At 34.0% G+C, this 21,936-nt stretch overlaps 3 protein-coding genes across 3 annotated transcripts; 2 read left to right on the top strand and 1 right to left on the bottom strand.

Moving 5' to 3' along the window:
- Positions 1-4,252: 4,252 nt before the first annotated feature.
- Positions 4,253-10,277, bottom strand: LOC101245297 (uncharacterized). The gene is made up of 3 exons (XM_004248227.5): positions 9,600-10,277; positions 8,691-8,923; positions 4,253-8,611 (listed from the first exon to the last, which is right to left on the bottom strand). The coding sequence occupies exons 1-3, from the start codon at positions 9,916-9,918 to the stop codon at positions 8,333-8,335; spliced, it is 831 nt and encodes a 276-aa protein (XP_004248275.1). The 5' UTR covers positions 9,919-10,277; the 3' UTR covers positions 4,253-8,332.
- Positions 5,495-8,289, top strand: LOC104649482 (receptor-like protein kinase THESEUS 1). The gene has a single exon (XM_010328840.4). The coding sequence runs from the start codon at positions 5,495-5,497 to the stop codon at positions 8,015-8,017; it is 2,523 nt and encodes an 840-aa protein (XP_010327142.1). The 3' UTR covers positions 8,018-8,289.
- Positions 10,278-13,668: 3,391 nt separating the features above from the next.
- LOC101245592 (ADP-ribosylation factor GTPase-activating protein AGD5-like) lies at positions 13,669-20,744 on the top strand. Its single transcript, XM_004248228.4, has 11 exons — positions 13,669-13,873; positions 15,528-15,586; positions 15,742-15,832; positions 17,080-17,134; positions 17,259-17,349; positions 17,438-17,669; positions 17,778-17,964; positions 19,174-19,361; positions 19,560-19,796; positions 19,881-19,930; positions 20,328-20,744. Exons 1-11 carry the CDS (start codon positions 13,823-13,825, stop codon positions 20,479-20,481), a joined length of 1,395 nt encoding a protein of 464 aa, XP_004248276.1. The 5' UTR covers positions 13,669-13,822; the 3' UTR covers positions 20,482-20,744.
- Positions 20,745-21,936: the final 1,192 nt, after the last annotated feature.

Genomic DNA, 21,936 nt, shown 5'->3' with positions numbered 1-21,936 from the left:
AATTAAAATATACCTTAAGCTTTGATAGAAGAATAATATATACCCCTAAATAATTTTTTTTTAAAAATTAGAAGTAATAAATATAAATTTAAAACTAATTTTTTAACTTCCGTTAAATGAAGGGTATATGTGAGCCATTTTATAACGGCAGGGGTATATGTGAGCCGTTTGTATAACGGTAAGGGCATATATAAGCCACTTTTATAACGAGGGGTATATCAGCTCCAAATGTCAAAGTTGAGGGGTATATCAGACCCTTTTCCCTAAAATTTAATAGCTAATGAGTTAATTTTTTATATATCGTATTTCTTTCAAAATTTATATTTGACATATTACATATGATTTAAAGTTATGGAGATAGACATCAATTGATTTCTCTATGAGGTCAATTTATTTAATTGTATGATGTATAATGTACTCCAATTAAATAAAATTACATAACACATAATTAAGGGATCGGAATTTTAATTAATTAAGAATAAAATAAAAGTTGACAACAATACTAATTAACCTAAATTTTTGTCTTTTTCTCCACATATATTTTAAAGGAAATTTACATAAATATACTGTATTAAAATATTTATCATTTATAGCAATAATATTTTTTTGACTTGATCACTTTAATATATTTACAGTACAATTTTAATACATATTACAACGAACAATTTGTTATTCACATATAATACAAGTTTTATTGATGGTTAATATATCTATATCACATTTTAATACACTAATAATATGATGTGTCAATTTATTGCCAAACAAGCATAATATATTTTCAAAAACATTTATAATACATATATATATTGCATACATAATTCATCTTTTAAATACGTTTTGTATATTTAACATTATTTTGCTATAAATGGTAATAAATTAAAAGTATCGTTCAAATAAATAATTATTTATTAAAATATAATTTTTCCTATATTTTATTTGATGGGCCTAGTATGATCCCTAGCAGTCCCAACAAAGATTTTCTTTTTAAAGCCCAATTCTCTTTTGGGTTACTATTTTGCTGTATCATAAAATTGGTATCAAAATAACAAGACAGGAATTTATAGCTTAATTTGGCTATTAAGATTTTCTTATTTCCAGAATTCAAATTAAAAAATAATATAGTATCTTAATTTATAATTATTTACGTTATTAATATGAATATGCATAACACCTATATTGTATACCAATGTATAATAGATATATAACATCTTATACCATATTATACTGTGTAGATACTTCATTATATTACTTAATATAAATGATTGGAAAAGGTTTAATTTAGAGAGGGTGGAGTATACGAAATTCTACCTCTATTTCATATATGAAGAGGTTATTTTCAATAAACAATCGGTTCAAGAAAAACGTAGATTGAAAAAGAAATGACAGTGGAGAAATCATATCAAAATATTATAGCAAGCATGACAAAGCAGATCAAAAGAGGACGGTGCGTCGGAGTAAGCCGGTGGCTGGCTCGTGTTCGCGGTGCGGACACGGTGCTAAAGTGGCTGAGATGTATACATCAACTAGATTTTGTTCTATTCCACTGTATACCAAGTCTTGGAAGGCTATTGTTTGTAGTTTTTGTGGTGCCATTCTCAAATCCTATACATAAACTCATAACAATAGGTGATGGGTGATTAGTTATATTCCCTTTTTCTCGAGGTTGCGGAGGTAAAATAGATCGATGAAGGATGATTAGTTAAACACCTTCTGATAGAAAAAGAAGATAGTATGTATATCATGTATATAGGTAAAGTATTAGTCATGATTTGCATGCAAATATTTTGAAATATATTTTTCCTCTTTTTTATTTGTACCTTTGAAATCATGATGATCCGCTATGGTTTTTGATTATTATGATAATATATGAGCTAGTTGAACATAACGTAAATTCATACGGATTTGTTATGAGTTACACGTTACAGCTGTAACTCTGCATCATTTGTCATATTTGTCGTTCAACTTGAGGATATTTTAGTCTGAAATATGTTCATTAACCTAATAGAGTCATTTTCAGACAAAATTTAAAATTTAGAGACGATATATAAATAACGGCCTAATGTATATCTTTTCGTGCAAATCACCCACTAGTTTCGAGGGTCGAGTTATTAAAACCAAACATATTCGAATTTTTTTTTAATGTACAATTGTTAATTTGAAAATGGAATAAAAGATGAGCAATTTGATAGAGGAAATAGTTAATTTTTAGCCAATAATTTTTTTTCCTCCTAAAAATATAGAAATATATGAAGAGGAAGGCAGATGAGGACCCAACATTGTTGGTGGCCATGTGCATTTGTATAGAGGAAATGGACAAAATAAATAAATAAAATTATTAAGTAATCAAATTTCTAAATTTTCATTTTTGATTATATAAAATGCGTTTAAATTAGCAGATTAAAAATAATTGATAATATCATATATTAAAAAAATCACGTATAGATATTAAGTATTAAAAAGTATTTTAAGCGTTGAGATTAATTTATCATGTATGTTTATGCATCATTACTCAATAGTAGAAAAAAAAAGAATTAAATTTTACATTCAAAATTAAATAAAAAAGCTTATTAAATCGTCAGATCCCTAATCGCGAAATAAATTTAAAAAAAACATTATTAAATTACCAAATTCCTAAAAACTCCCTTTTTGGCGATGTAAAGCATGTTTAGACTAAGGGTCCGTTTGGATGGGCTTAATAAAAGCAGCTTTAAAAAAGTACTTTTGAAAGTGCTGAAACTTATTTTTAAAAAAAGCAATTATGCGTTTGGATAAAAGTGCTGAAGTTGTTATGTCAAATGTGAAAAAGAAAAATAGAAGAAAGAGATGTTAGGGTTATATGGGTAATTTGGAGATTGTATAAAAATATTAAGGGAAAAAACATAAAAATGTGGTCAACTTAAAACAGCTTATAAGCTAAAAAAAAAAAGCACCCCTACCCCAGCTTTTAACTTTTGGCTTAAAATAAGTTTTTTTTAACTTAAAATAAGCTATTTTGAGTATTGCCAAACAGTTAAATAAGTCAAAAACCAGCTTTTAAGTCAGTTTAACCAGCTTTTAAGCTGAGCCAAACAGGCTCTAACTAATTAAAAACAATAGGCATATATTATGTATCAAAAAACTATTTTATACGATGAGACTAATTTTATCATGTCTAATTATGCAGCAGATTAATTTATTTAATTAAAACAACATCCATAAAGATTTTTCTTGTTAAAATGAGCGAAATGCAATTAATATATTCGAGTTTGAGTTTTGAAAATGAAAACGCATGAGATAACTCTCGAGCCATGTGAATTCAAATATGGTCTATGATGAGATACTTTTTCCGTCCATTTTTAATTGTCATAATATTTTTTTTAGAGCCAAATTATAAGAACTTTAACTAACATTTTACAAAGTAATTTTTTAATCGATATGCAAAAAATTACAATTTATGTACCTTTGTATAGTTTTTGAACATATATTTTTTTTGCTTTAAATCAAATTAATGTAATCTAATTTAACTTTGAAAATTAATCAAATTGATTTTCGAAAAACGCAACATGACAAATAAAAGTAGCCGAATATTGTAGTTAAATTTAATTTTGAAAATTAATCTAATTGATTTTCGAAAAATGCAGCATGACAAATAAAAGTAGACGAATATTGTAGTTAAATTTAATTTTAAAAAATTAATCTAATTGATTTTCAAAAAGCGCAATATGACAAATAAAAATAGACGAATATTGTAGTTAAATTTAATTTTAAAAATTAATCCAATTGATTTTCAAAAAACGCAACATGACAAATAAAAATAAATAACATATCATAGTTAAAAATATGAATCTATTTACATAAATAAAAAAAAAATCTTATTAAAAACATACTTTCCATAAATGAGCCCTCCAATACGCGTATCTAGACGGCCTCCAACAAGCCAAACAAAGCAGAAAAAAACAATTTTATATATATATAGAGCCGCGTATTCTGAGGTCCCAGCAAGGCCTAATTATACAAAGAGGCTACTGCATTTTGGTTAATTTTCATGCAAAGACTAATTATACTAAGTTTAATGATCATTTGGAAGAACTTTAATGGCAAATTCAACTTAATTAAACTGGAAAGGCTGCTTGAAAACAGCTGTTTCAAATTGGGTATGGAAGTGGGGTTTAGAAATTCATTCTTGTGGTCCCTTTTTTGCTATCCACAGCCTGTTAAGAGCTTGCTGTTGGAGTAACCACTGAAAAAGCTCTTGTTCATTGTGTTTTGAATTGGGTATTTCTTGTTTCTTTCTTCATTTTGGTTTACACCCATGTCAAAAGATTCAATTTTTAATAATGGAATTGCACTAAAAAGCTCTTCTTGATTGTGTTTGAATTTGGGTCTTTCTTGTTTCTTCCTTTTGGTTTACACCCATGTTAAAAGATTCAATTTTTCAAGGGGAAGTTCTACTTGATAGCTCTTCTTGACTCTGGTTTTTATGGTGGATTTGCACTAAATAACTCTTCTTGATTGTGTTTATGTGGTGGCATTTAGGTGACTTGACTTAGCTCTTGTTGTTTCTTCCTTCTGGTTCACACCCTTTTCAAAAGATTCAATTTTCATGTTGGAGTTGCACTAAAAAGCTGTTCTTGATTGTGTTTTCATGGTGGCATTGAGGTAATCTGAATCAAGTCTTCTTGTTTCTTCCTTATGGTTCACACCCTTTTCAAAAGATTCAATTTTTCATGGTGGAGTTGCACTAAAAAGCTGTTCTTGATTGTGTTTTCATGGTGGCATTGAGGTAATCTGAATGGGGTCTTCTTGTTTCCTCCTTTTGGTTCACACCCTTTTCAAAAGATCTAATTTTTTATGGTGTGGTTGCTCTAAAAAGCTGTTCTTGATTGTGTTTTCATGGTAGCATTGAGGTAATCTGAATGGGGTATTCTTGTTTCCTCCTTTTGGTTCACACCCTTTTCAAAAGATTTAATTTTTCATGGTGTAGTTGCACTGAAAAGCTCAACTGTATTTTCATGGTGGTATTGAGGTAACCTTTCTTCTGGTGTACTGTTCGAACTCGGTAGATAATTGGCACACCCCTTGACCCTTCTCCACTTAAATACGAGGCTTTTTGTTATGTCCGCCTTACTCACAAATCAGGCATAGGCATTGCACTCTTACCACTGAACCAAAGCATCTAGGAGCATTTCCAATCTGAAGTCTAGAGGAAAGTTGTTCGCTCAGATCTTGTCTAACACTATTTTTTTCGTGCTTTTGGTGTTAATCATAGTTTATTGGTAGTTTCTTCTGATTTTTCAGTTAAGAAAGTTTTTTTTCTGTATCAAGATTGCTCTAGATAGTTCAGAAAGATCTATAATGCTATAGTGTAGGTTCTTAGTATCATCTGGGGAATTGGAACTTAGCTTATTCAGCCACTCTCATATCGACATTGAGGCGTAGTTATTGTTGTTGTTGACCTAACTGGAGCAGTGTTAGAAAGAATTGAAGTCCAGTGTTTACCAATAGGCTCTTTAGAATGGTAGACTTGAGAACAATGTCATGGATGCCTTTGGTGCTAGCAGTAGTTGTGTCCATCTTTTTGATTCAGGATTCGAATGCTGCATTCGTTCCTGCTGATAACTACTTAATCGCGTGTGGATCATCACAAAATGTGACCTATATCGGCCAGACATATGTTCCCGATTCACTCCATTCTTCAGCTGCTTTAGAAAATAAGGAAGATTCTATTGCTGCAACATCCAATTCAAGTGCTCCATTTTCGATCTATCAGTCAGCCAGAATCTTCCATACTACGGCGTTTTACAAGTTCGATATTAAGCAAGAAGGCCACCATTGGATCCGTCTCTATTTCTACCCTCTTCCAGGGCACAACTTAACGTCTGCCTCAATGACAGTGGTCACGGAAAATTTTGTTCTGTTGAACAATTTCAGTTTCAAGAGCTATAATGGAACATACCTTCTTAAGGAATACGCGATCAATGTCAATTCAGATAGTTTGATTCTTGCTTTGATCCCTTCAAACAACTCCGTTGCATTTATCAATGCCATTGAAGTTGTATCAGTACCTAATGAGTTGATCCCTGATCAAGCAGTGGCTGTATCTCCCGTAGCACCTTTCAGTGGCCTTTCTGGACTAGCCCTTGAAACTGTTTATCGTCTAAACATGGGTGGTCCTCATCTCACTGCTCTGAATGACACCTTGGGAAGAACGTGGGAGAATGATGTGAAGTACCTTCACGTCAACAGCTCTGCAGTGAATGTTTCAGTTATTCCTTCAAGCATAAAGTATCCGGCTACTATGACTCCTGAAATAGCACCAAATTGGGTTTACGCTACTGCTGAAACTATGGGAGATGCAAATGTACCTAACGTGAATTTCAATATCACTTGGGTGTTCCCTGTTGATCCGAACTTCATGTACTTCATCCGAGTACATTTTTGTGATATTGTGAGCGAATCTCTGAATAGTCTTCTGTTCAACCTATATGTTAATGATGACGCTGCTCTATTGGACCTAGACTTGTCAAACTTAGCTGGAAATTTGGATGTACCGTTATACAAGGATTTCGTCTCCAATTCCTCAGTAAACTCGAGTATTCTGACAGTGAGTGTTGGTCCAGACACGAGTGCGGATTGGATAAATGCAATTATGAATGGACTGGAAATCATGAAGATTAGCAATGAAGCTAGAAGCTTGAGTGGGGTTCAATCTGTTGAGACTCTCTTTGTGTTGCCTCACAAAAAGAAAAAGATAGGTATCATTCTTGGTTCTGCCTTAGGAGCATCAGCTGTTGTCGCGCTTATTGCATTGTGTTGTTGCTTTTTCATAGCTCGACGATCAAAGATTTCCAACCAAGGACACTCATGGATTCCGTCCTTGTATGGAAACTCTTTAACTTTGACGAAAACAACAGCTTCTAGGGGAACAGCAAGCTGCATCTCCCTGGCTTCACCGAATGTTGGACGATTCTTTAGTTTCCAAGAGATAATGGATGCAACTAACAAATTCGACGAAAGCTTGCTTCTTGGTGTTGGTGGTTTCGGTAGGGTCTATAAAGGAACAATGGAAGATGGAACTAAACTTGCTGTCAAAAGAGGAAACACAGGATCTGAACAAGGCCTAGCTGAATTTCAAACTGAGATTGAAATGTTGTCCAAACTTCGCCACCGTCACCTCGTGTCTTTGATTGGTTATTGTGATGAGAGGTCTGAAATGATTCTTGTATATGAATACATGGCAAATGGTCCTCTCAGAAGTCATCTTTATGGAACAGATCTCCCACCTCTCTCGTGGAAGCAGCGTCTTGAGATTTGTATCGGTGCTGCAAGAGGGCTGCATTACCTCCACACAGGTGCAGCTCAGAGCATCATTCACCGCGATGTCAAAACCACCAACATACTTTTGGATGATAACTTTTTGGCTAAAGTTGCTGACTTTGGTCTTTCTAAAGCCGGACCAGCTCTAGATCAGACGCATGTCAGTACTGCCGTTAAGGGTAGCTTTGGGTACCTTGATCCTGAATACTTCCGGAGGCAGCAGCTCACGGAGAAATCAGATGTCTACTCATTTGGTGTTGTTCTAATGGAAGTTCTCTGCACCAGACCAGCATTGAATCCGGTCCTTCCACGAGAACAAGTTAATATAGCCGAGTGGGCTATGATTTGGCAAAAGAAAGGCATGTTGGATCGGATAATGGACCCGAATCTCAAGGGGCAGGTTAACCCAGCCTCCCTGAAAAAGTTCGGTGAGACAGCTGAAAAGTGTTTGGCTGAGTATGGAGTTGATAGACCTTCAATGGGAGACGTGTTATGGAACCTAGAATACGCTCTTCAGCTTGAAGAAGCCTCATCAGCGTTGACAGAGCCTGATGATAACAGTACGAACCATATCCCTGGCATACCATTAACACCAGTTGAGCCATTCGACAACAGTGTTAGCAATATCCAAGGTATAGTTAACTCAGGAACAGATGATGATGCAGGGGATGCTGCTACTAGTTCCGTTTTCTCTCAGCTGGTAAATCCGCGGGGAAGATGAGAAGCAATACTCCCTCGTATACGTGCTTGAGTATAGTATTGAATCAAATTTTCCCTACTAAAATGTTTCGAGTGTGTATTGTTTTTCATTGATGTACCTAGCATATACGATGAAAATCATCGTTCAAATACTGCAAGTTGTAGTATTGTTTCCATTGTTAGGTGATACATTGCATCTGATAGATAGTCATATGAATATGTATTTGTAAAAGCACTATAATTGTATCCATTCACAGATAATAAATATTAAGCATATGTTGCCTTTCTCTTCTATTTGTTACTCCCTTCGTTTCAATTTGTTTGTACCTCTATCCTTTTAGAGTGACGAGAATATTGGCACGCCTATTAAGGTAGCTCCACTATCGACAATGAAAACATTGCCCGATACATATTCTGAAGAAGCATGGATTAAGTACCTCACGAGTGATGTTAAAGCCGGATCTGTCGTTCCAATAGTTCTCAGAGGAGCAGTCCTAGAAATAACACCATGGAACCATTTCTGTTGAATAAGGCTCTCTGTCATCTCAGACTTGAAAATGCCTGGTGCTATTGAGTTTACTCTTATCTTGTGTACTCCTAGTTCGAGAGCCATCATCTACCATCATTCAAATACAGTCAAACTTCTCTATAATAATCGTATCAACAAAAGTTTCGAAACACTAGCTAGTGTGTACCTCGGTGAGCTTGTCAAGAGCCATCTTTGAAGAAGCGTAAGCAACACCTCCAGGTACTAGTACCCGATTCAGACCAGCGACTGAAGACACATTAATAATAGATCCTCCGCCCTGTTTAACATCGATCATGTGTCTACAAACATATTTCGACACCAACCATGCTCCTCTGAGATTCGTCGTAAAAGTATGTTCCCACTCCTCCTCTGGCAATTCCAGCGAAGAACTTACACAGCCTATAAATATGATCAAACAACAACCAAAAAAGTTCTGTTACAATCAAACCTCTCTCTAAAGACGTAGTTTTGTCTACATATGTTTTGAATGTTATAGAATTTCAATAAGAGGTTCAAAATTAATAGAATTAGACACATGGAGTAGCCGAAGGGGGTTCGACATCTATCTTATATAGAAAAAATATTATTTTAACCATGTATAATTAATTTTCCATAGAAGGGGGTTCGGATGAACCCCTGTAACCAAAGGTGGCTCCGCCCCTGCCTCTGACCCATTTTATGTGGCACTTTTCGTTTTTCGAGAGTCAAGCAGTTTAACTTGATCGCACATTTGCATATGGAATTTACAAATTTTTTCAAACGAAATTTAGTATATTTGTAAACTACGTAAAGAGTACTATAAGTCACAATAATTAAAAGAACTTATAAAAAAAATTATGATCAAAAGATACACTTGTTTGAATCTCGAAATGCAAAAAGTGTCACTGGTGACAGATGGAGTATTGTATAAACAAATAATATAACATAACATGAAAATCAATTCCAAAGAAAGACTCGATTGTTTCAAAGACGTAACCAGAGGCGAATCTACAATCGATCGAGTCTGAGATTATATCGAGTGGATTGGTTGAAAAGTAAAGGATAGATTGAAAGATGATAACAACAGTACTCAAACCTCTAACCCCAGCATTGTTGATCAAGACATCAATATGTCCAAAGGCATCCCAAGCTATTTGCACAGCAGCCTCAATGTTACCACCATTGGCAGTAACGTCTAGCTCGACAGCGATTGCATTTGGGGCTGGATCTAATTCAGAATTACCACGACCATTAATGTGGTTGCAGAGAGATTTCAGCTTGTCAACACGACGAGCTGAAACAATGATCCTGCAACCCGCTTTCGCCAAGTCGATACTCAACTCTCTCCCGATTCCTGACGATGCCCCCGTCACCATCACAACTTTCCCGCTCAGCCCGTCTTGCCACAGCGCCATTTTGTTTTCTTTCAGAGAGCCATTGTGCAGTAATAGCTGTTTTATATAAGCAGAGAGGCATTATGTTTATATTTGAAAACTCACAGATACACTTATATTATATTAAGGTCGTATTGTTTTTGAACTTATTTTATTATTAATTTTTTATACCTTCTCGGCCTATGCACTGCTTGAAATAAAAAAAATCAATCAGTGTTGGGTCCACAGGATAGTGCCACGTATGTCAAAGAAGAATAGAAAATTACTTATAAAATAAGTTCGAAAGATAATAGGACCTTAATATAATATAAGTGTATCTCCGAGATTTCAAATATAGATTGACGGGATACTCGTGCGTTTTCTTTTTTTATCTTTGGTACACATTCAAACAGCACGAATTGTACTATTTAAGTGTGTGGACCAAAAATTTTCACTATTCAAAAACACATAAAAAAGCATGATTGATTAACCAATCCATAAGTCAAGAAATATGGGTCCAGCATATTGTATTCAAAAACACCTTGTAATGCATTTAGTTGATACCAATGAAAAAAGGCACGGAGAAAAGAATACAAATATATATGTTTAGTTCACAGTCTAATATTTATAAACATGAATGATAAATATATAACCAAAGAAATTAAAAAAAAAATTATGAAAAAGTAAAACATCAACTATTTAGTGTCTGAAGAGGATTATTGGCAAGGAAACATTATCTTAGAACCTTGATGACGATATAAAGTGAGGCGAAGCGCTTAACATGTTTTGAGCCTCGCTTCAGGACTTAAGTGCACTTAAAGCGCGTCTTTGATAACACTATACAATAGCTTGTACAATATCACTCTCTCCGTTCCAATTTACATGACACAATTTGGATCGAGACAGATTTTATGAAAGAAATGAAAGTTTTGAAACTTGTAGTCTTTCACATTTCATTTGTATTTGCATGGCTATATTAACTTTAGAAACTTGTGGCTTTAAACATTCCATAACATTTGCAAAAAAGACGAAATTCCTTATATTTTCCTAGTTTCACAAAAGGAAGAATTAAGGGAGAAAAGGTAGAATTTTTTACCAAATTAAGTCATTATATAAAATAATACATTTTTTAAAACTTTACAAAACTAGTATAAAAGTATTTCACAGTGACGTTTTAGGGTATATTTCATTTTTCAAAACTAATGGCGTCAGGTTGATATATGTTACTGTAAATAACATTATACTGTGAGTAACGTATATTAATCTAACGCCGTCAGTTTTTTTTAAAAAAAATATACCCTAAAACGTTACTGTGAACATGTGTATACTAGTTTTGTAAAATTTAAAAAAAACGTATTATTTTGGTGAATTACTTTATACGATGGCTTAGTTTGGTCAAAACTCCAAAAGATAAATAGTTAATGGTTTCCAAATTTAGCAATGTATTATATATTTTTTGACTTTGCGTTGCATCATAGGCTGAAGCAGCTAAAATCTTAAGAGTTCGATTCAATGCAAACATTTTTATAATTAACGAAAAATGTAAATATGTTCTAGTTTTTGCACGACAAGACATTAATATTTCCAAATATGACGAAAGATATGTGCATAATATTTACAATAGTTCGAGGTATATTTATCTTTTTTTCTCATATTTTTATAATCATAATATTCAAGTTAGTTAACACTTACCCAACTAATTATATGGAACATTTATTATTATCTTCGCTGATGATTTAAATAGATAAATAAAATAATTGATAATCGAAGTCATGAAAAGATAATAATTCAAATTTTCATTAGCAACTCAATACTTGATAAAAAGGGGTTATGAACCTAATTAAGAATAAAATACATAAACACACTTCTTAGTGTATAGTAATATTGTATAAACATTATGGTAATGAAAAAATATGGTCTACCAAAATATAATACTCCACGTGACATTTTTAAGGCCACAAGATTACAGGACAATTTTGTATATTTGACATAACTTTAATTTATGACCACATGATCAAAAATCTTGTCTATTTTCTTAAACTCTGTGTCAAGTCAAACTAAATCATTCTTTGTGAACTGGAGGGAGTATTGATATTATACGAGAGTTACCAACATTTATAGTCGCGCACTGATGGAATGTTTCACCTTTAACAAAAAATTTCGAGTTTGAGCCTTGGTATTAGAGTCGTCAAAATGAGCTTGACCTGCGAGGTCGATCCAACCCAACCTTTGAATTAAGTGGGGTTGGGCCTAATTTTTTTGACCCATTTAGGAACGAAACTTTTTAGCCCAGCCTCACTTGGCCCGCTAGCCTCAGAGGCCAGCCCGTGGGCCATGAATATTTAAAAATATTATATATACATATATATTTAGTAGTGTTTTATTTGTAAATGTTTTATCATTAAATATGTTACAACCATAAAAAAATCAAGTCTTTTAACCTAGTTTTTTTTTTGTTTGAGAAGAATGTTTGAATGATCAACATTTTTCCGCTAAATCTTACGTTGACTATTATGTATCTTGGTAAGCATTCATCAAAGTGTGAGATTCATAAATGTACTTATATAAGTATTTGTTGAAGTGTGATTTATAAATGAAAATTTGTATGTATTGATGTCCTGTTTATAGACGTCAACATTTGATTTTTTTAGATACTCCTTCTAAGAGAATAATTTTGTTCATTTTTTGGTTAAAGAGTCACCTGCCCCAACCCGTGGCCCGCTAAGCGCTGAATTGGCTGCTATTTTATTGGCCCTTTAACTAAAAGGGTAAACCCACCCCAACCCATTTAACTTTCCAACCCGTTAAAATTGGGTTGGGTCAGCCCATTTTAACAGCTCTACTTGGTATTGAGAAAATTGTTACTACTAAAAAAGACAAGAAAAATTACATAAATTAATACATTTTAAAAAATAATTACTGATTTTAGCGATATTTTTTGTTTATTACCATTTATAGTAATATTATGACAAATCTGTAAAATATATTAAAAATGAATTATGTATGCAATGTATTTGAATTATAATTGATTTTGAAATATATTATGTTTGTTTGATAAAAAATTGTCACATTGATAATAAGTGTATTAAAATGTGTGATAAATGTATTATCCATCATTAAAACTTGTATTATATGTGAATAATAATTGTTCTTTATAATATATACTAAACTTGTATTATAAATAAATATTAAAGGAAAAATTACATAAATTAGTACATTTTAATAAATAATTACTGATTTTAGCAATACTTTTTATTTATTACCATTTATAACAATGCTATGTTAAATCTACAATATGAATTAAAAGTGAATTATGTATGCAATATATATGAATTATAATTGTTTTTTGAAATATATTATGTTTGTTTGGTAAAAATTTGACATATTGTATTATAAGTGTATTAAAATGTGCGATAAATGTATTATCCATTATTAAAATTTGTATTATATATGAATAATAAATTGTTATTTGTAATATGTATTAAACTTGTATTAAAAATGAATTAAAAGTGATCAAGTGAAAAAAAGATATTATTGCTATAAATGGTAAATATTTTTTTATTTTAGTATATTTATGTAAGTTTCCCTAAATTAAAAGTGGTCAAGTGAAAAAATAATAATAATATTACCATAAATGATAAATATTTTTTTATTACAGTATATTTATGTAAGTTTCCGAAGAGATATTATACCAGAGTTTGGTATATTTTCCAAAAAAGAGAAAAAGACAAATAAAAATTTACTAGTAATTAAAAATTATTACTAAATTATGCAAACTTAATGAATAATTATAAATACCATTTGTTGAATGCATACGATCAATTCGAAAACGCGATTGCGATTTCTCTTCTTCTCATCCAGCTACACTCATCGGCGGTCGAGGAATTAGATCGGCGATAATTTTCCGATAGCTTCTCCATTTCTGGTAACTCCGGCGACCGGCACTATGAATGAGAAGGCCAACGTTTCAAAGGAACTCAATGCCAAGCACAGGAAGGTTAAAATCGACTCAATTTTATGTATTGCGTTTGTTCTTATTTCGATTTTGATTTGCGTTTGGTGCATGAATGTGATTTGTTTTTCTTATATTCCTTTTTATCGATTAATTAACGGTTGCTGTATTGATAATTAATAGCTGAACTTTGTGGTTATGATATTTTGATTATTGAAGGTATGATCTGCTTCAAAACAGGTGATTAATCTGTTTTCATGATATATTTAAAGGATCATTTGGATATGAGAAAATGCATATATATTTTTCTATCCACGGGATATCTGTCACCTCGCAGCAAGCAGCAACAATAGGTAGCTCTATACACCAAGCTAGGACAGATGAAAAGAAATCACCGAGTCTTATTTTGTATTCCTTGGGATTTGAACCTTAGATTTCGTTGAACACTATGTCACACTGTTGGGTGTTAGAAAATGGATAGATTTTCAGGAAAAAGAAGAAATGTTATAGGTTTTGAACTGGCAGGGATGAAATTTTACTTCTCTTTAACCTGATTAATGAAATTTCAGATGAAGTTTGAAATGAAGTCGGATTAACGTTGCTCTATTGGTTAATAACTGAATCCTTGTGGTTATTATATCCTGAGAGATGAGTACTGAAGTGATGATCTGATTCAAAAACAGGCAGTCAATCTGTCGTCCTAATGGAAACAGAGTGCTATATGTTTAAGGGATCAAACTTTTTATTCGACAAAATGGATAAAGAAGAAATATTAGAGGTTTTGAACAGACAGGGGTGAAATTGGCTTCTGTTAGGCCTGATGAATGAAATTTCTAGTGAAGTTTGTTTTCTAATAATAAGATAGATCAGAAGAACAACCAGCTTGATTTTTTTGAGCTATTAGGGATCGTTCTACGCAGGATAAGATGGTATATTCCAGGATAAATTTATACTGTCAACCAAACATAGTATTAATCTAATCCCAAATATCTCACCTTATCCCATCAGTCTTGGGATTATTGGATTATTTTATGCCACCTTCCAGGTGGGATAAATTAGTCCAAGGATTATAATTGCAGGACTATAATCCCGGGATAATTTAGTCCGCGTACCAAATGGCCACGTAATTGATATGTCTAAATATTAGCTGGTTCTAGCTAATATTGCTGATTATTTTAAATAAGAGATAATGATCACACATTTGAATTATCACTTTTTTCGCAAGTTTCACACCCAAACAATCAATTGTTCCCTTTTCATACTTGAATTATCACCATCTATGTTAGGTCAGGTAGGAAAAGTAGACAACTACGAGTGGTTAAGCCAAACACTTACTGAAAGTGTACTCTTTCAGTGTTCTTAAATTTTAATTGCCAAAGTTATACTAGGATCCTTAGCTTGAGGCGTGAAATTATAAGTACTACCATGGAAGTATTCTGCAAGAAAAGACATGTTGTAATATTTCTTGTTGGTGTACTTTCACTTGCCTCGGACAGGAAAAATGGAATTCTTTTCACAAATCTAAGCAAATAGCATGGCTTAACACATAGGATACGGAAGATTATCACCGATTCAGTGGTCTGATTTATATTTTTCTCAGTAGTGCTTTTTGCGTACACAATTTGTTTCCTGGTTTATTTCATTTTCCCTTTTTACATGCATTTTTTTTCGATGTAATGTGGACTGTGTTTGTTGGCAGATTCTCGAAGGACTCCTTAAGTTGCCAGAGAACAAGGAGTGTGCAGATTGCAAAGCCAAGTATGTACATATATTTAAATTTGATAGTGTGGCATTCAGAACTTATGCTGCTGAGAGGATTATTGACATTAAATGGAAACTGTCTTTAATATATGGATTTATTTAATAATCTTGCAATGATTGTGTTCTCTTTTTTTCTTTTTAATTCAATCCAGAGGTCCTCGATGGGCTAGCGTGAATCTGGGGATCTTTATATGCATGCAATGCTCCGGGATCCACAGAAGTCTAGGAGTGCACATATCAAAGGTAACTTACTGACTATTCTACACTCATCATGGCTGAGATTTTCTAGATATATCTGAACTATGAAATGGTGCAACAATGAAAATGATCATGGTCTACTATCCTGCACTTTATACTTTAATAGCCCTTTTTTGTATACTTATTAAGGCTAATATTCTTAATTGACATAAGAACCATTTGAACTACTAAATATAAGTGCTTGTAGATACTAGTACAACATCTTTCTATTTAAGATATGTGCCGCCTTTATACAGTTTGATACAACATTATCTATTTTAGAAACAGGAATTAAAGTAGTAGATCTTTTAACCCGTTATAGCCGTGGAGGAAAAATCGGACTATTCAAGGGAGCTGAAGTGGGTAAAACAATACTGCTTGTTTAGTGCTGTGGGTGCGAATATATATGTATATATATATATATATATTGTTTTTTCTGATAATCGTAATGTCCGATCCAACTATATATATACATATATATATATATATATGTAATGTCCGATCCAACTTGTGTGCACTTCGACCAATGTTACGGGCCCTCCCACCAACACATGTACCAATTGACTTTGTCCTCCAAGACTTGGACAGATGCCAAGAAATCACCTATTATCTTTTGCCTCCTCTAGAAATTAACGTGAGACCTCTTGGCTCTCAATCCACTCTATTAACGACCAGACCACACCCTTGGGAGTGCTTTGAACTACTAAATATTATGTGGAAAGTACACTTATACTTTTTTCAGCCGACAGCCCCCTAGTGAAATACATTTATCCTTGGATCGCCAAGATAGAGATGGCTATACATCTACCTTAGTTATGACTTTATGGTGGGCACCGAGAATGCCTTTACCAGTTACCATACATACATTAATGTACTTTATCTTCCCACCTAAATTTTATCTCAAGTGGTGGAATTGAAAGTTATTAATGTACTGTGGTTGAGCAGCACTCTACTTTTACTTGCCTCTATGGCTGAAGTAGTGGATCGGGTGGGACAACTTGTGCATTATGCTGTTTGTTCAAGTTGCCTCATAGTTTTAAGGGTCTTGAAGGGAAGCAAGCCAGGATTGGTTTCTCTGTTTCTAGGGCCCTCAATATTGTTTTTTATAAATTTATTTCTGGTTATTAACCTTAGTCATAAACAACACGCGATACATGCCTAGCATCATTTTTATTTGTGACTATGTCTGATATGTGAACAACTTATTAATTAAAAAAATTGTTCTGTTTTCTGTTGTTTGTGTATTTTTGCAGGTTCGATCAGCTACACTAGATACATGGCTTCCTGAACAAGTTGCCTTTATTCAATGTAAGGTTTCCCCTCCAAACTTTTTACAGTTTTGATATTGATGTGATACAGAAGTAGCCCAAAACTGTTGATCCGTTACATTAATGGTCTAATTGTATGAATCCTTTTACTGATGCTGGTATAGCAATGGGAAACGAGAAGGCAAATAGTTATTGGGAAGCACAGGTTCCTACAAATTATGATAGAGTTGCTATTGAAAATTTCATCCGTGCAAAGTATGTCCTTACTTATTCCTGGCTTAAGCAGTCCTTCAATCTATTATTTTGCAACTTCATCCAAGGAACTATACTGTGTTTTGTCTAGGTATGAAGATAAGAGGTGGATCCCTAAGGAGACAGAAAAATCAACTTCCAGGATTCAAGAAAGAAGGGCCACAGAGAAACAACAAAAACATTCTGACAGAAGTGGGTTTGAGCATGCTAGTAACTCCGGTGGGTCATCTGTCGAGAGGGTAAGCCTACAACGCCCTAGCACAAAGCAAGACTTACCTGCGGCTAGATTCAGTATACCTCTGCCTCCAAGAGGGCCAGAGCAAGTACGTCAAACTTATATTCACCAAGCTGATTCTTTTAGATCTGTTCAAAACTTTGAATCTTACTGTTCAACTCATGAAACGGTATCTTTGGGTGTGCTTCCTCACCAGACAAGTCAGACGACAGAACCAATTGCAGTCACTGAATCTGCAAAGCAGGTCACAGCAATTGCTGATCCTCCTAAAGTTGAGACTGCTACTGATCTTTTCGACATGCTTTCTATGGATTCTCCAAGTGACAATTGTGCAAGTGCTGCTCCTGTAGAGGATAACACATGGACAGCTTTTCAATGTATTCGTAAGTCACAGTTTTGTTAGAATTGTCTTTTCTGTATCTTTACTAGGAGAGGATGGTCAATCCCAGCAGAGGCAAAATATTTAGTTCATCTCCTCCCATCTACTTAAGTATTGATGGACAAGTTACGCAAACCTAGACAAAATATTTAGTTGATCTCTTCCCATCTACCCAAGTCTTAGTGGACAAGTTACGCAAACCTAACTTTATTGATACCTTCCTCTTTATCTTGAGGTCTACATGGGTTCAAATCCCAATAGGGATAAAAAAAAAAGTTGGATATTCTCCTCTCATTTGCGTAAGTATTTGTAGGCAGAGTTGCCCAATAATAATTGTAACGGTGGAAGAGTTCTTGTTGCAGTTGGATTAGAGGTGCATGCAGATTTGCTAAGCCACCAGCATTATACCAAAAGAAATCATTTCTTTCTCTTTTTATTATGATCCATTATTTTCAGTTCCTTATGTTTCTACTTCTGGAAAGAGGGAAGAGAGTGATAGTTTGAGAAGAGCAACATGTCACGGACTTTTAGACTCGGACAAGACTCCGTGCGGCACTTGACGTTTTTGCTCACGAATCTTTCACGATCTCGCAAAATCAAGTCAGCCTTTCACAATTTGGATCGCTAAGAGAAAGTAAGAAGAAAGACTAGAGACGGAAATTGGAAGAATGGACTAGTATCTTTATTAGTCAAATTTGTTGGATGCTTTACAAATACATTGACCCTACTATTTATACTACTCTACAAACTAAGAGTAAATAAATGCTATATACAAGTCCCTATGTACATGCTTCTTATTCCAAGAAGATGTCTTGATTTCTTCCAAAAGGACTCCTAGATTTCTCTAGTCTGCCCCAAGACTCTAGAAGACTTCTAGAATCCTTCCCAAGCCTCTCCAATGCCCAAGGCTGCTGCCCCTTGGTCTGCTGCACGCCCAGGCCGCTTCTGCCCCTTAGTCTGCCAGGCTTTTGGGCCGCCTGTGCAGCAGTCTGCCTGGCGCTGGGCCTTTGGGCCGCCTGTGCTGCAGTCCGCCTGGATGGGTGGGCTGCCTGCTCCCTTGCATGCGCTGCAAGCTGCACGGGCTGGTGACGTTCTGCTTGGATAATTGGCGGGATGTCACAAACAGCTTGAAAACACTCAGGAACCTGTATTACAGTTGCAATCTCGTTTCTTTAGCTCATTTTATTCTAATCAAACCTTGTAAACTTCTCAGCTTCTCAAGAAGAAGTAGAAGCAAAAAGCGGTGTTGCAAAATCTGATCATCGGAAATGCCAATCCGCTTCTGCAATTGATGATTTATTCAAGGATTCATCAACACTGTCATCATCAGTTTCAACTTCTTCCTTGTCAGAGAAGCTTCCGAAAGATGTCAAAAATGATATCATGAACCTTTTCGACAAGGTACTAATATGCTATTTAATAATGGAGCTTTAGGGTGGTTGTTATTATTATTATTATTATTATATTGTCATTGTTGAACTTGATTGGGGCAACATGGTTAGTGAGGATTCATATAGCTATTCTCAACTAGCATAGGATTGAGGCGTAGTTCTATATAGTCAAAAAATCATTTTATCTAAAATAATGTACTTTCTTCAGTCCAATATGGTGTCACCATTTGCTATGCATCAGCAACAACTTGCCCAGCTAGCTCAACAACAATCTCTTCTTATGGCTGCTGCCGCTGCTAGTGGCAATTTGAAAATCCCTGGGGATGTTCAACAAAGCCCAAATGGCTCCAACATAGTAAACCAAAGTTGGCCACATGCAGGCTACCAGTTCCCTGGAATGATGATGCCAGCCAGTGGAAAGACTGAACTGGAGAAATATTTTCAGGTAAAATGTCTGAATTTTTCAAGTTCTATTGAAATGTGCCCTATAGACTCTGCTAAAAACTGTTTTTCTGTGCTTGTAAACTAGGCGGGAGCAGCACATTCAGCTGGAAACTTTGTGCCAGTATCGACATCCAGGTACGGACTTCTTATATGTCATTTGAGGACTGTTATAAATTGGTCTCGCAGTGCTAGATTTAGATGCAACAATATTTTTGGAAGGCATTATCTGAGGTGAAATACCTGAATATAGGCTCTGTCTATGCAAAAAAAAAAACGTTAATTAGACACAGTCTATCCTCAAGTTTCACTTCAGATTCCCATGCCTAGTAAGCAGAAGCGTAAAATAGAGAAAACTGTAGCACAATAAACAAGTAAAATGAATAAAATCAATCATCAACTAAAATTATGTGCAAATATTTACGGAAAATGCAATATAAAGCTTAAATCATGGATCCGTCTCTGCAGAATGCAATATACTGGAGAGTATCTGCTATAAACCTCTCCCTTTTAATTTTCCTCTTGTATATTGCAGTGTTTATCAAATGGGACAGAATTATTCCGGCAATGGTACAGTTCCTTCTATGCCGAGTGGAGATGCTGCTACCACACTTTCATCAAGTTCTACACAATCGACAAAAGAAGACGACTTTTCATCTCTGACTCAAGGCATGTTCTCGAAACGCTGAAACTTTTTAAGTATACTAGTTTTCGGATCATAGTATACATATAGAGTTTTAATAGAAAAATAGCTACATACTGAGAAATATGCGTTGCTTAGGATAATAAAGATATTGAACAGTTCATCTAAGAACAGAAACAGCTAAAGTTAAAGTTCTACTTCTAAAATTAGATTTATTTGCTCAACTCATTAGCAATTTTATTTATACATTTGGGGTCAATTGGTTTTGTAATTCTCATCTTGTTTTTAGTTATATATATTTTTACAATAGATTTTTATTTTTGTGCAAGACTTATTTGCTGTGTCGTAAAAATTGTACAAAGCTATCGTGTGAAATGCTTGAATTGTGAGTTGGATTTTCACCGAAGAAATTCAAAATATAGAGAAGCAAACATAAACTCAAAGGGGATTCATTATCTACTAGATATACGCAAGGAAAAAAATTTGACGCAATGTATTACTGCGGCTATTAGCACAGAGTTAGTTTGATGCTTATTCCCCAGCTACTACTTCATTGTGCCATTTAGGATTTCATTTCCTAGCATATTGATCAAAATGAACTTCTCCCTCCATTATTTGTTTCAAATTTATGTTCCTAGAAGGAAAGATAATTATATCGACCAAAATGAACTTCTCCCTTCATCATTTCTTCTAAATTTATATTCCTAAAAGGGAGATAATCAAATTATGTGATTAGGTGTTCCAAAATCAAAGGAATGGAGGGAGATCGTAGTGTTTTTTCTTTATGTGAGAGTGGAAACCCTAAAAGAAGAATTGAGAATTTTTCTAGGAGATCGTAGCGTTTTTTCTTGGAGATGGAAAATCACTCACGATTTATTTGGTATCTAAATATATGGTTCATTTCTGTGAATTTTAACCGGCCTTTGTAACAAATTTTATTTGGATATTGTTATACGCAAGAATAGAATTCCCTTGTTAGCCGACTTTTGTAATAAATTTTTATTTGTTCTTCGCCTCTTTGGATTGTAGGGCTTACTTCCTAGACACCGTGGGAATAGTAACTGTCATTATAGGTCGTTAGGCAGCTGAAAAGTTGTCACAAGTAAATTTGGGGGGACTAAGGCAATTCTTTGTGCACCAACCATGTAGCTTACTAAATCAATGCTACGAAAGATAGGGTCGATTTTGATACAACCACAATCTACTCAATATCTTCCTCATACAAAACACTAAATATTTATAGCTAACTTGGTTGTTTAAATCGAGATAGTAACAAACTCATATGGCTTGAGCATATTTCTTCCTAAAAAATCTCTCATTGCACATCCTTTTCATGGAAAAAACTTTTCCGCACAAGGTTTTTACACCAAAATTCATTACTATGTGATTTAATGAAATAAAACAAACATTAATTAATTAAGATTGAGTAAAATGAACCGTAAATTTAAACACGTGGTATTGCATGTATTAAATTGATGTAAACACCCGATGCGAGTAAATT

Source organism: Solanum lycopersicum, chromosome 10 (assembly GCF_036512215.1).
Source record: "Solanum lycopersicum chromosome 10, SLM_r2.1".
Taxonomy (NCBI): domain Eukaryota; kingdom Viridiplantae; phylum Streptophyta; class Magnoliopsida; order Solanales; family Solanaceae; genus Solanum; species Solanum lycopersicum.
The sequence above is the reverse complement of the archived record's forward strand: the minus strand, read 5'-3'. Positions and strand labels throughout refer to the sequence as shown.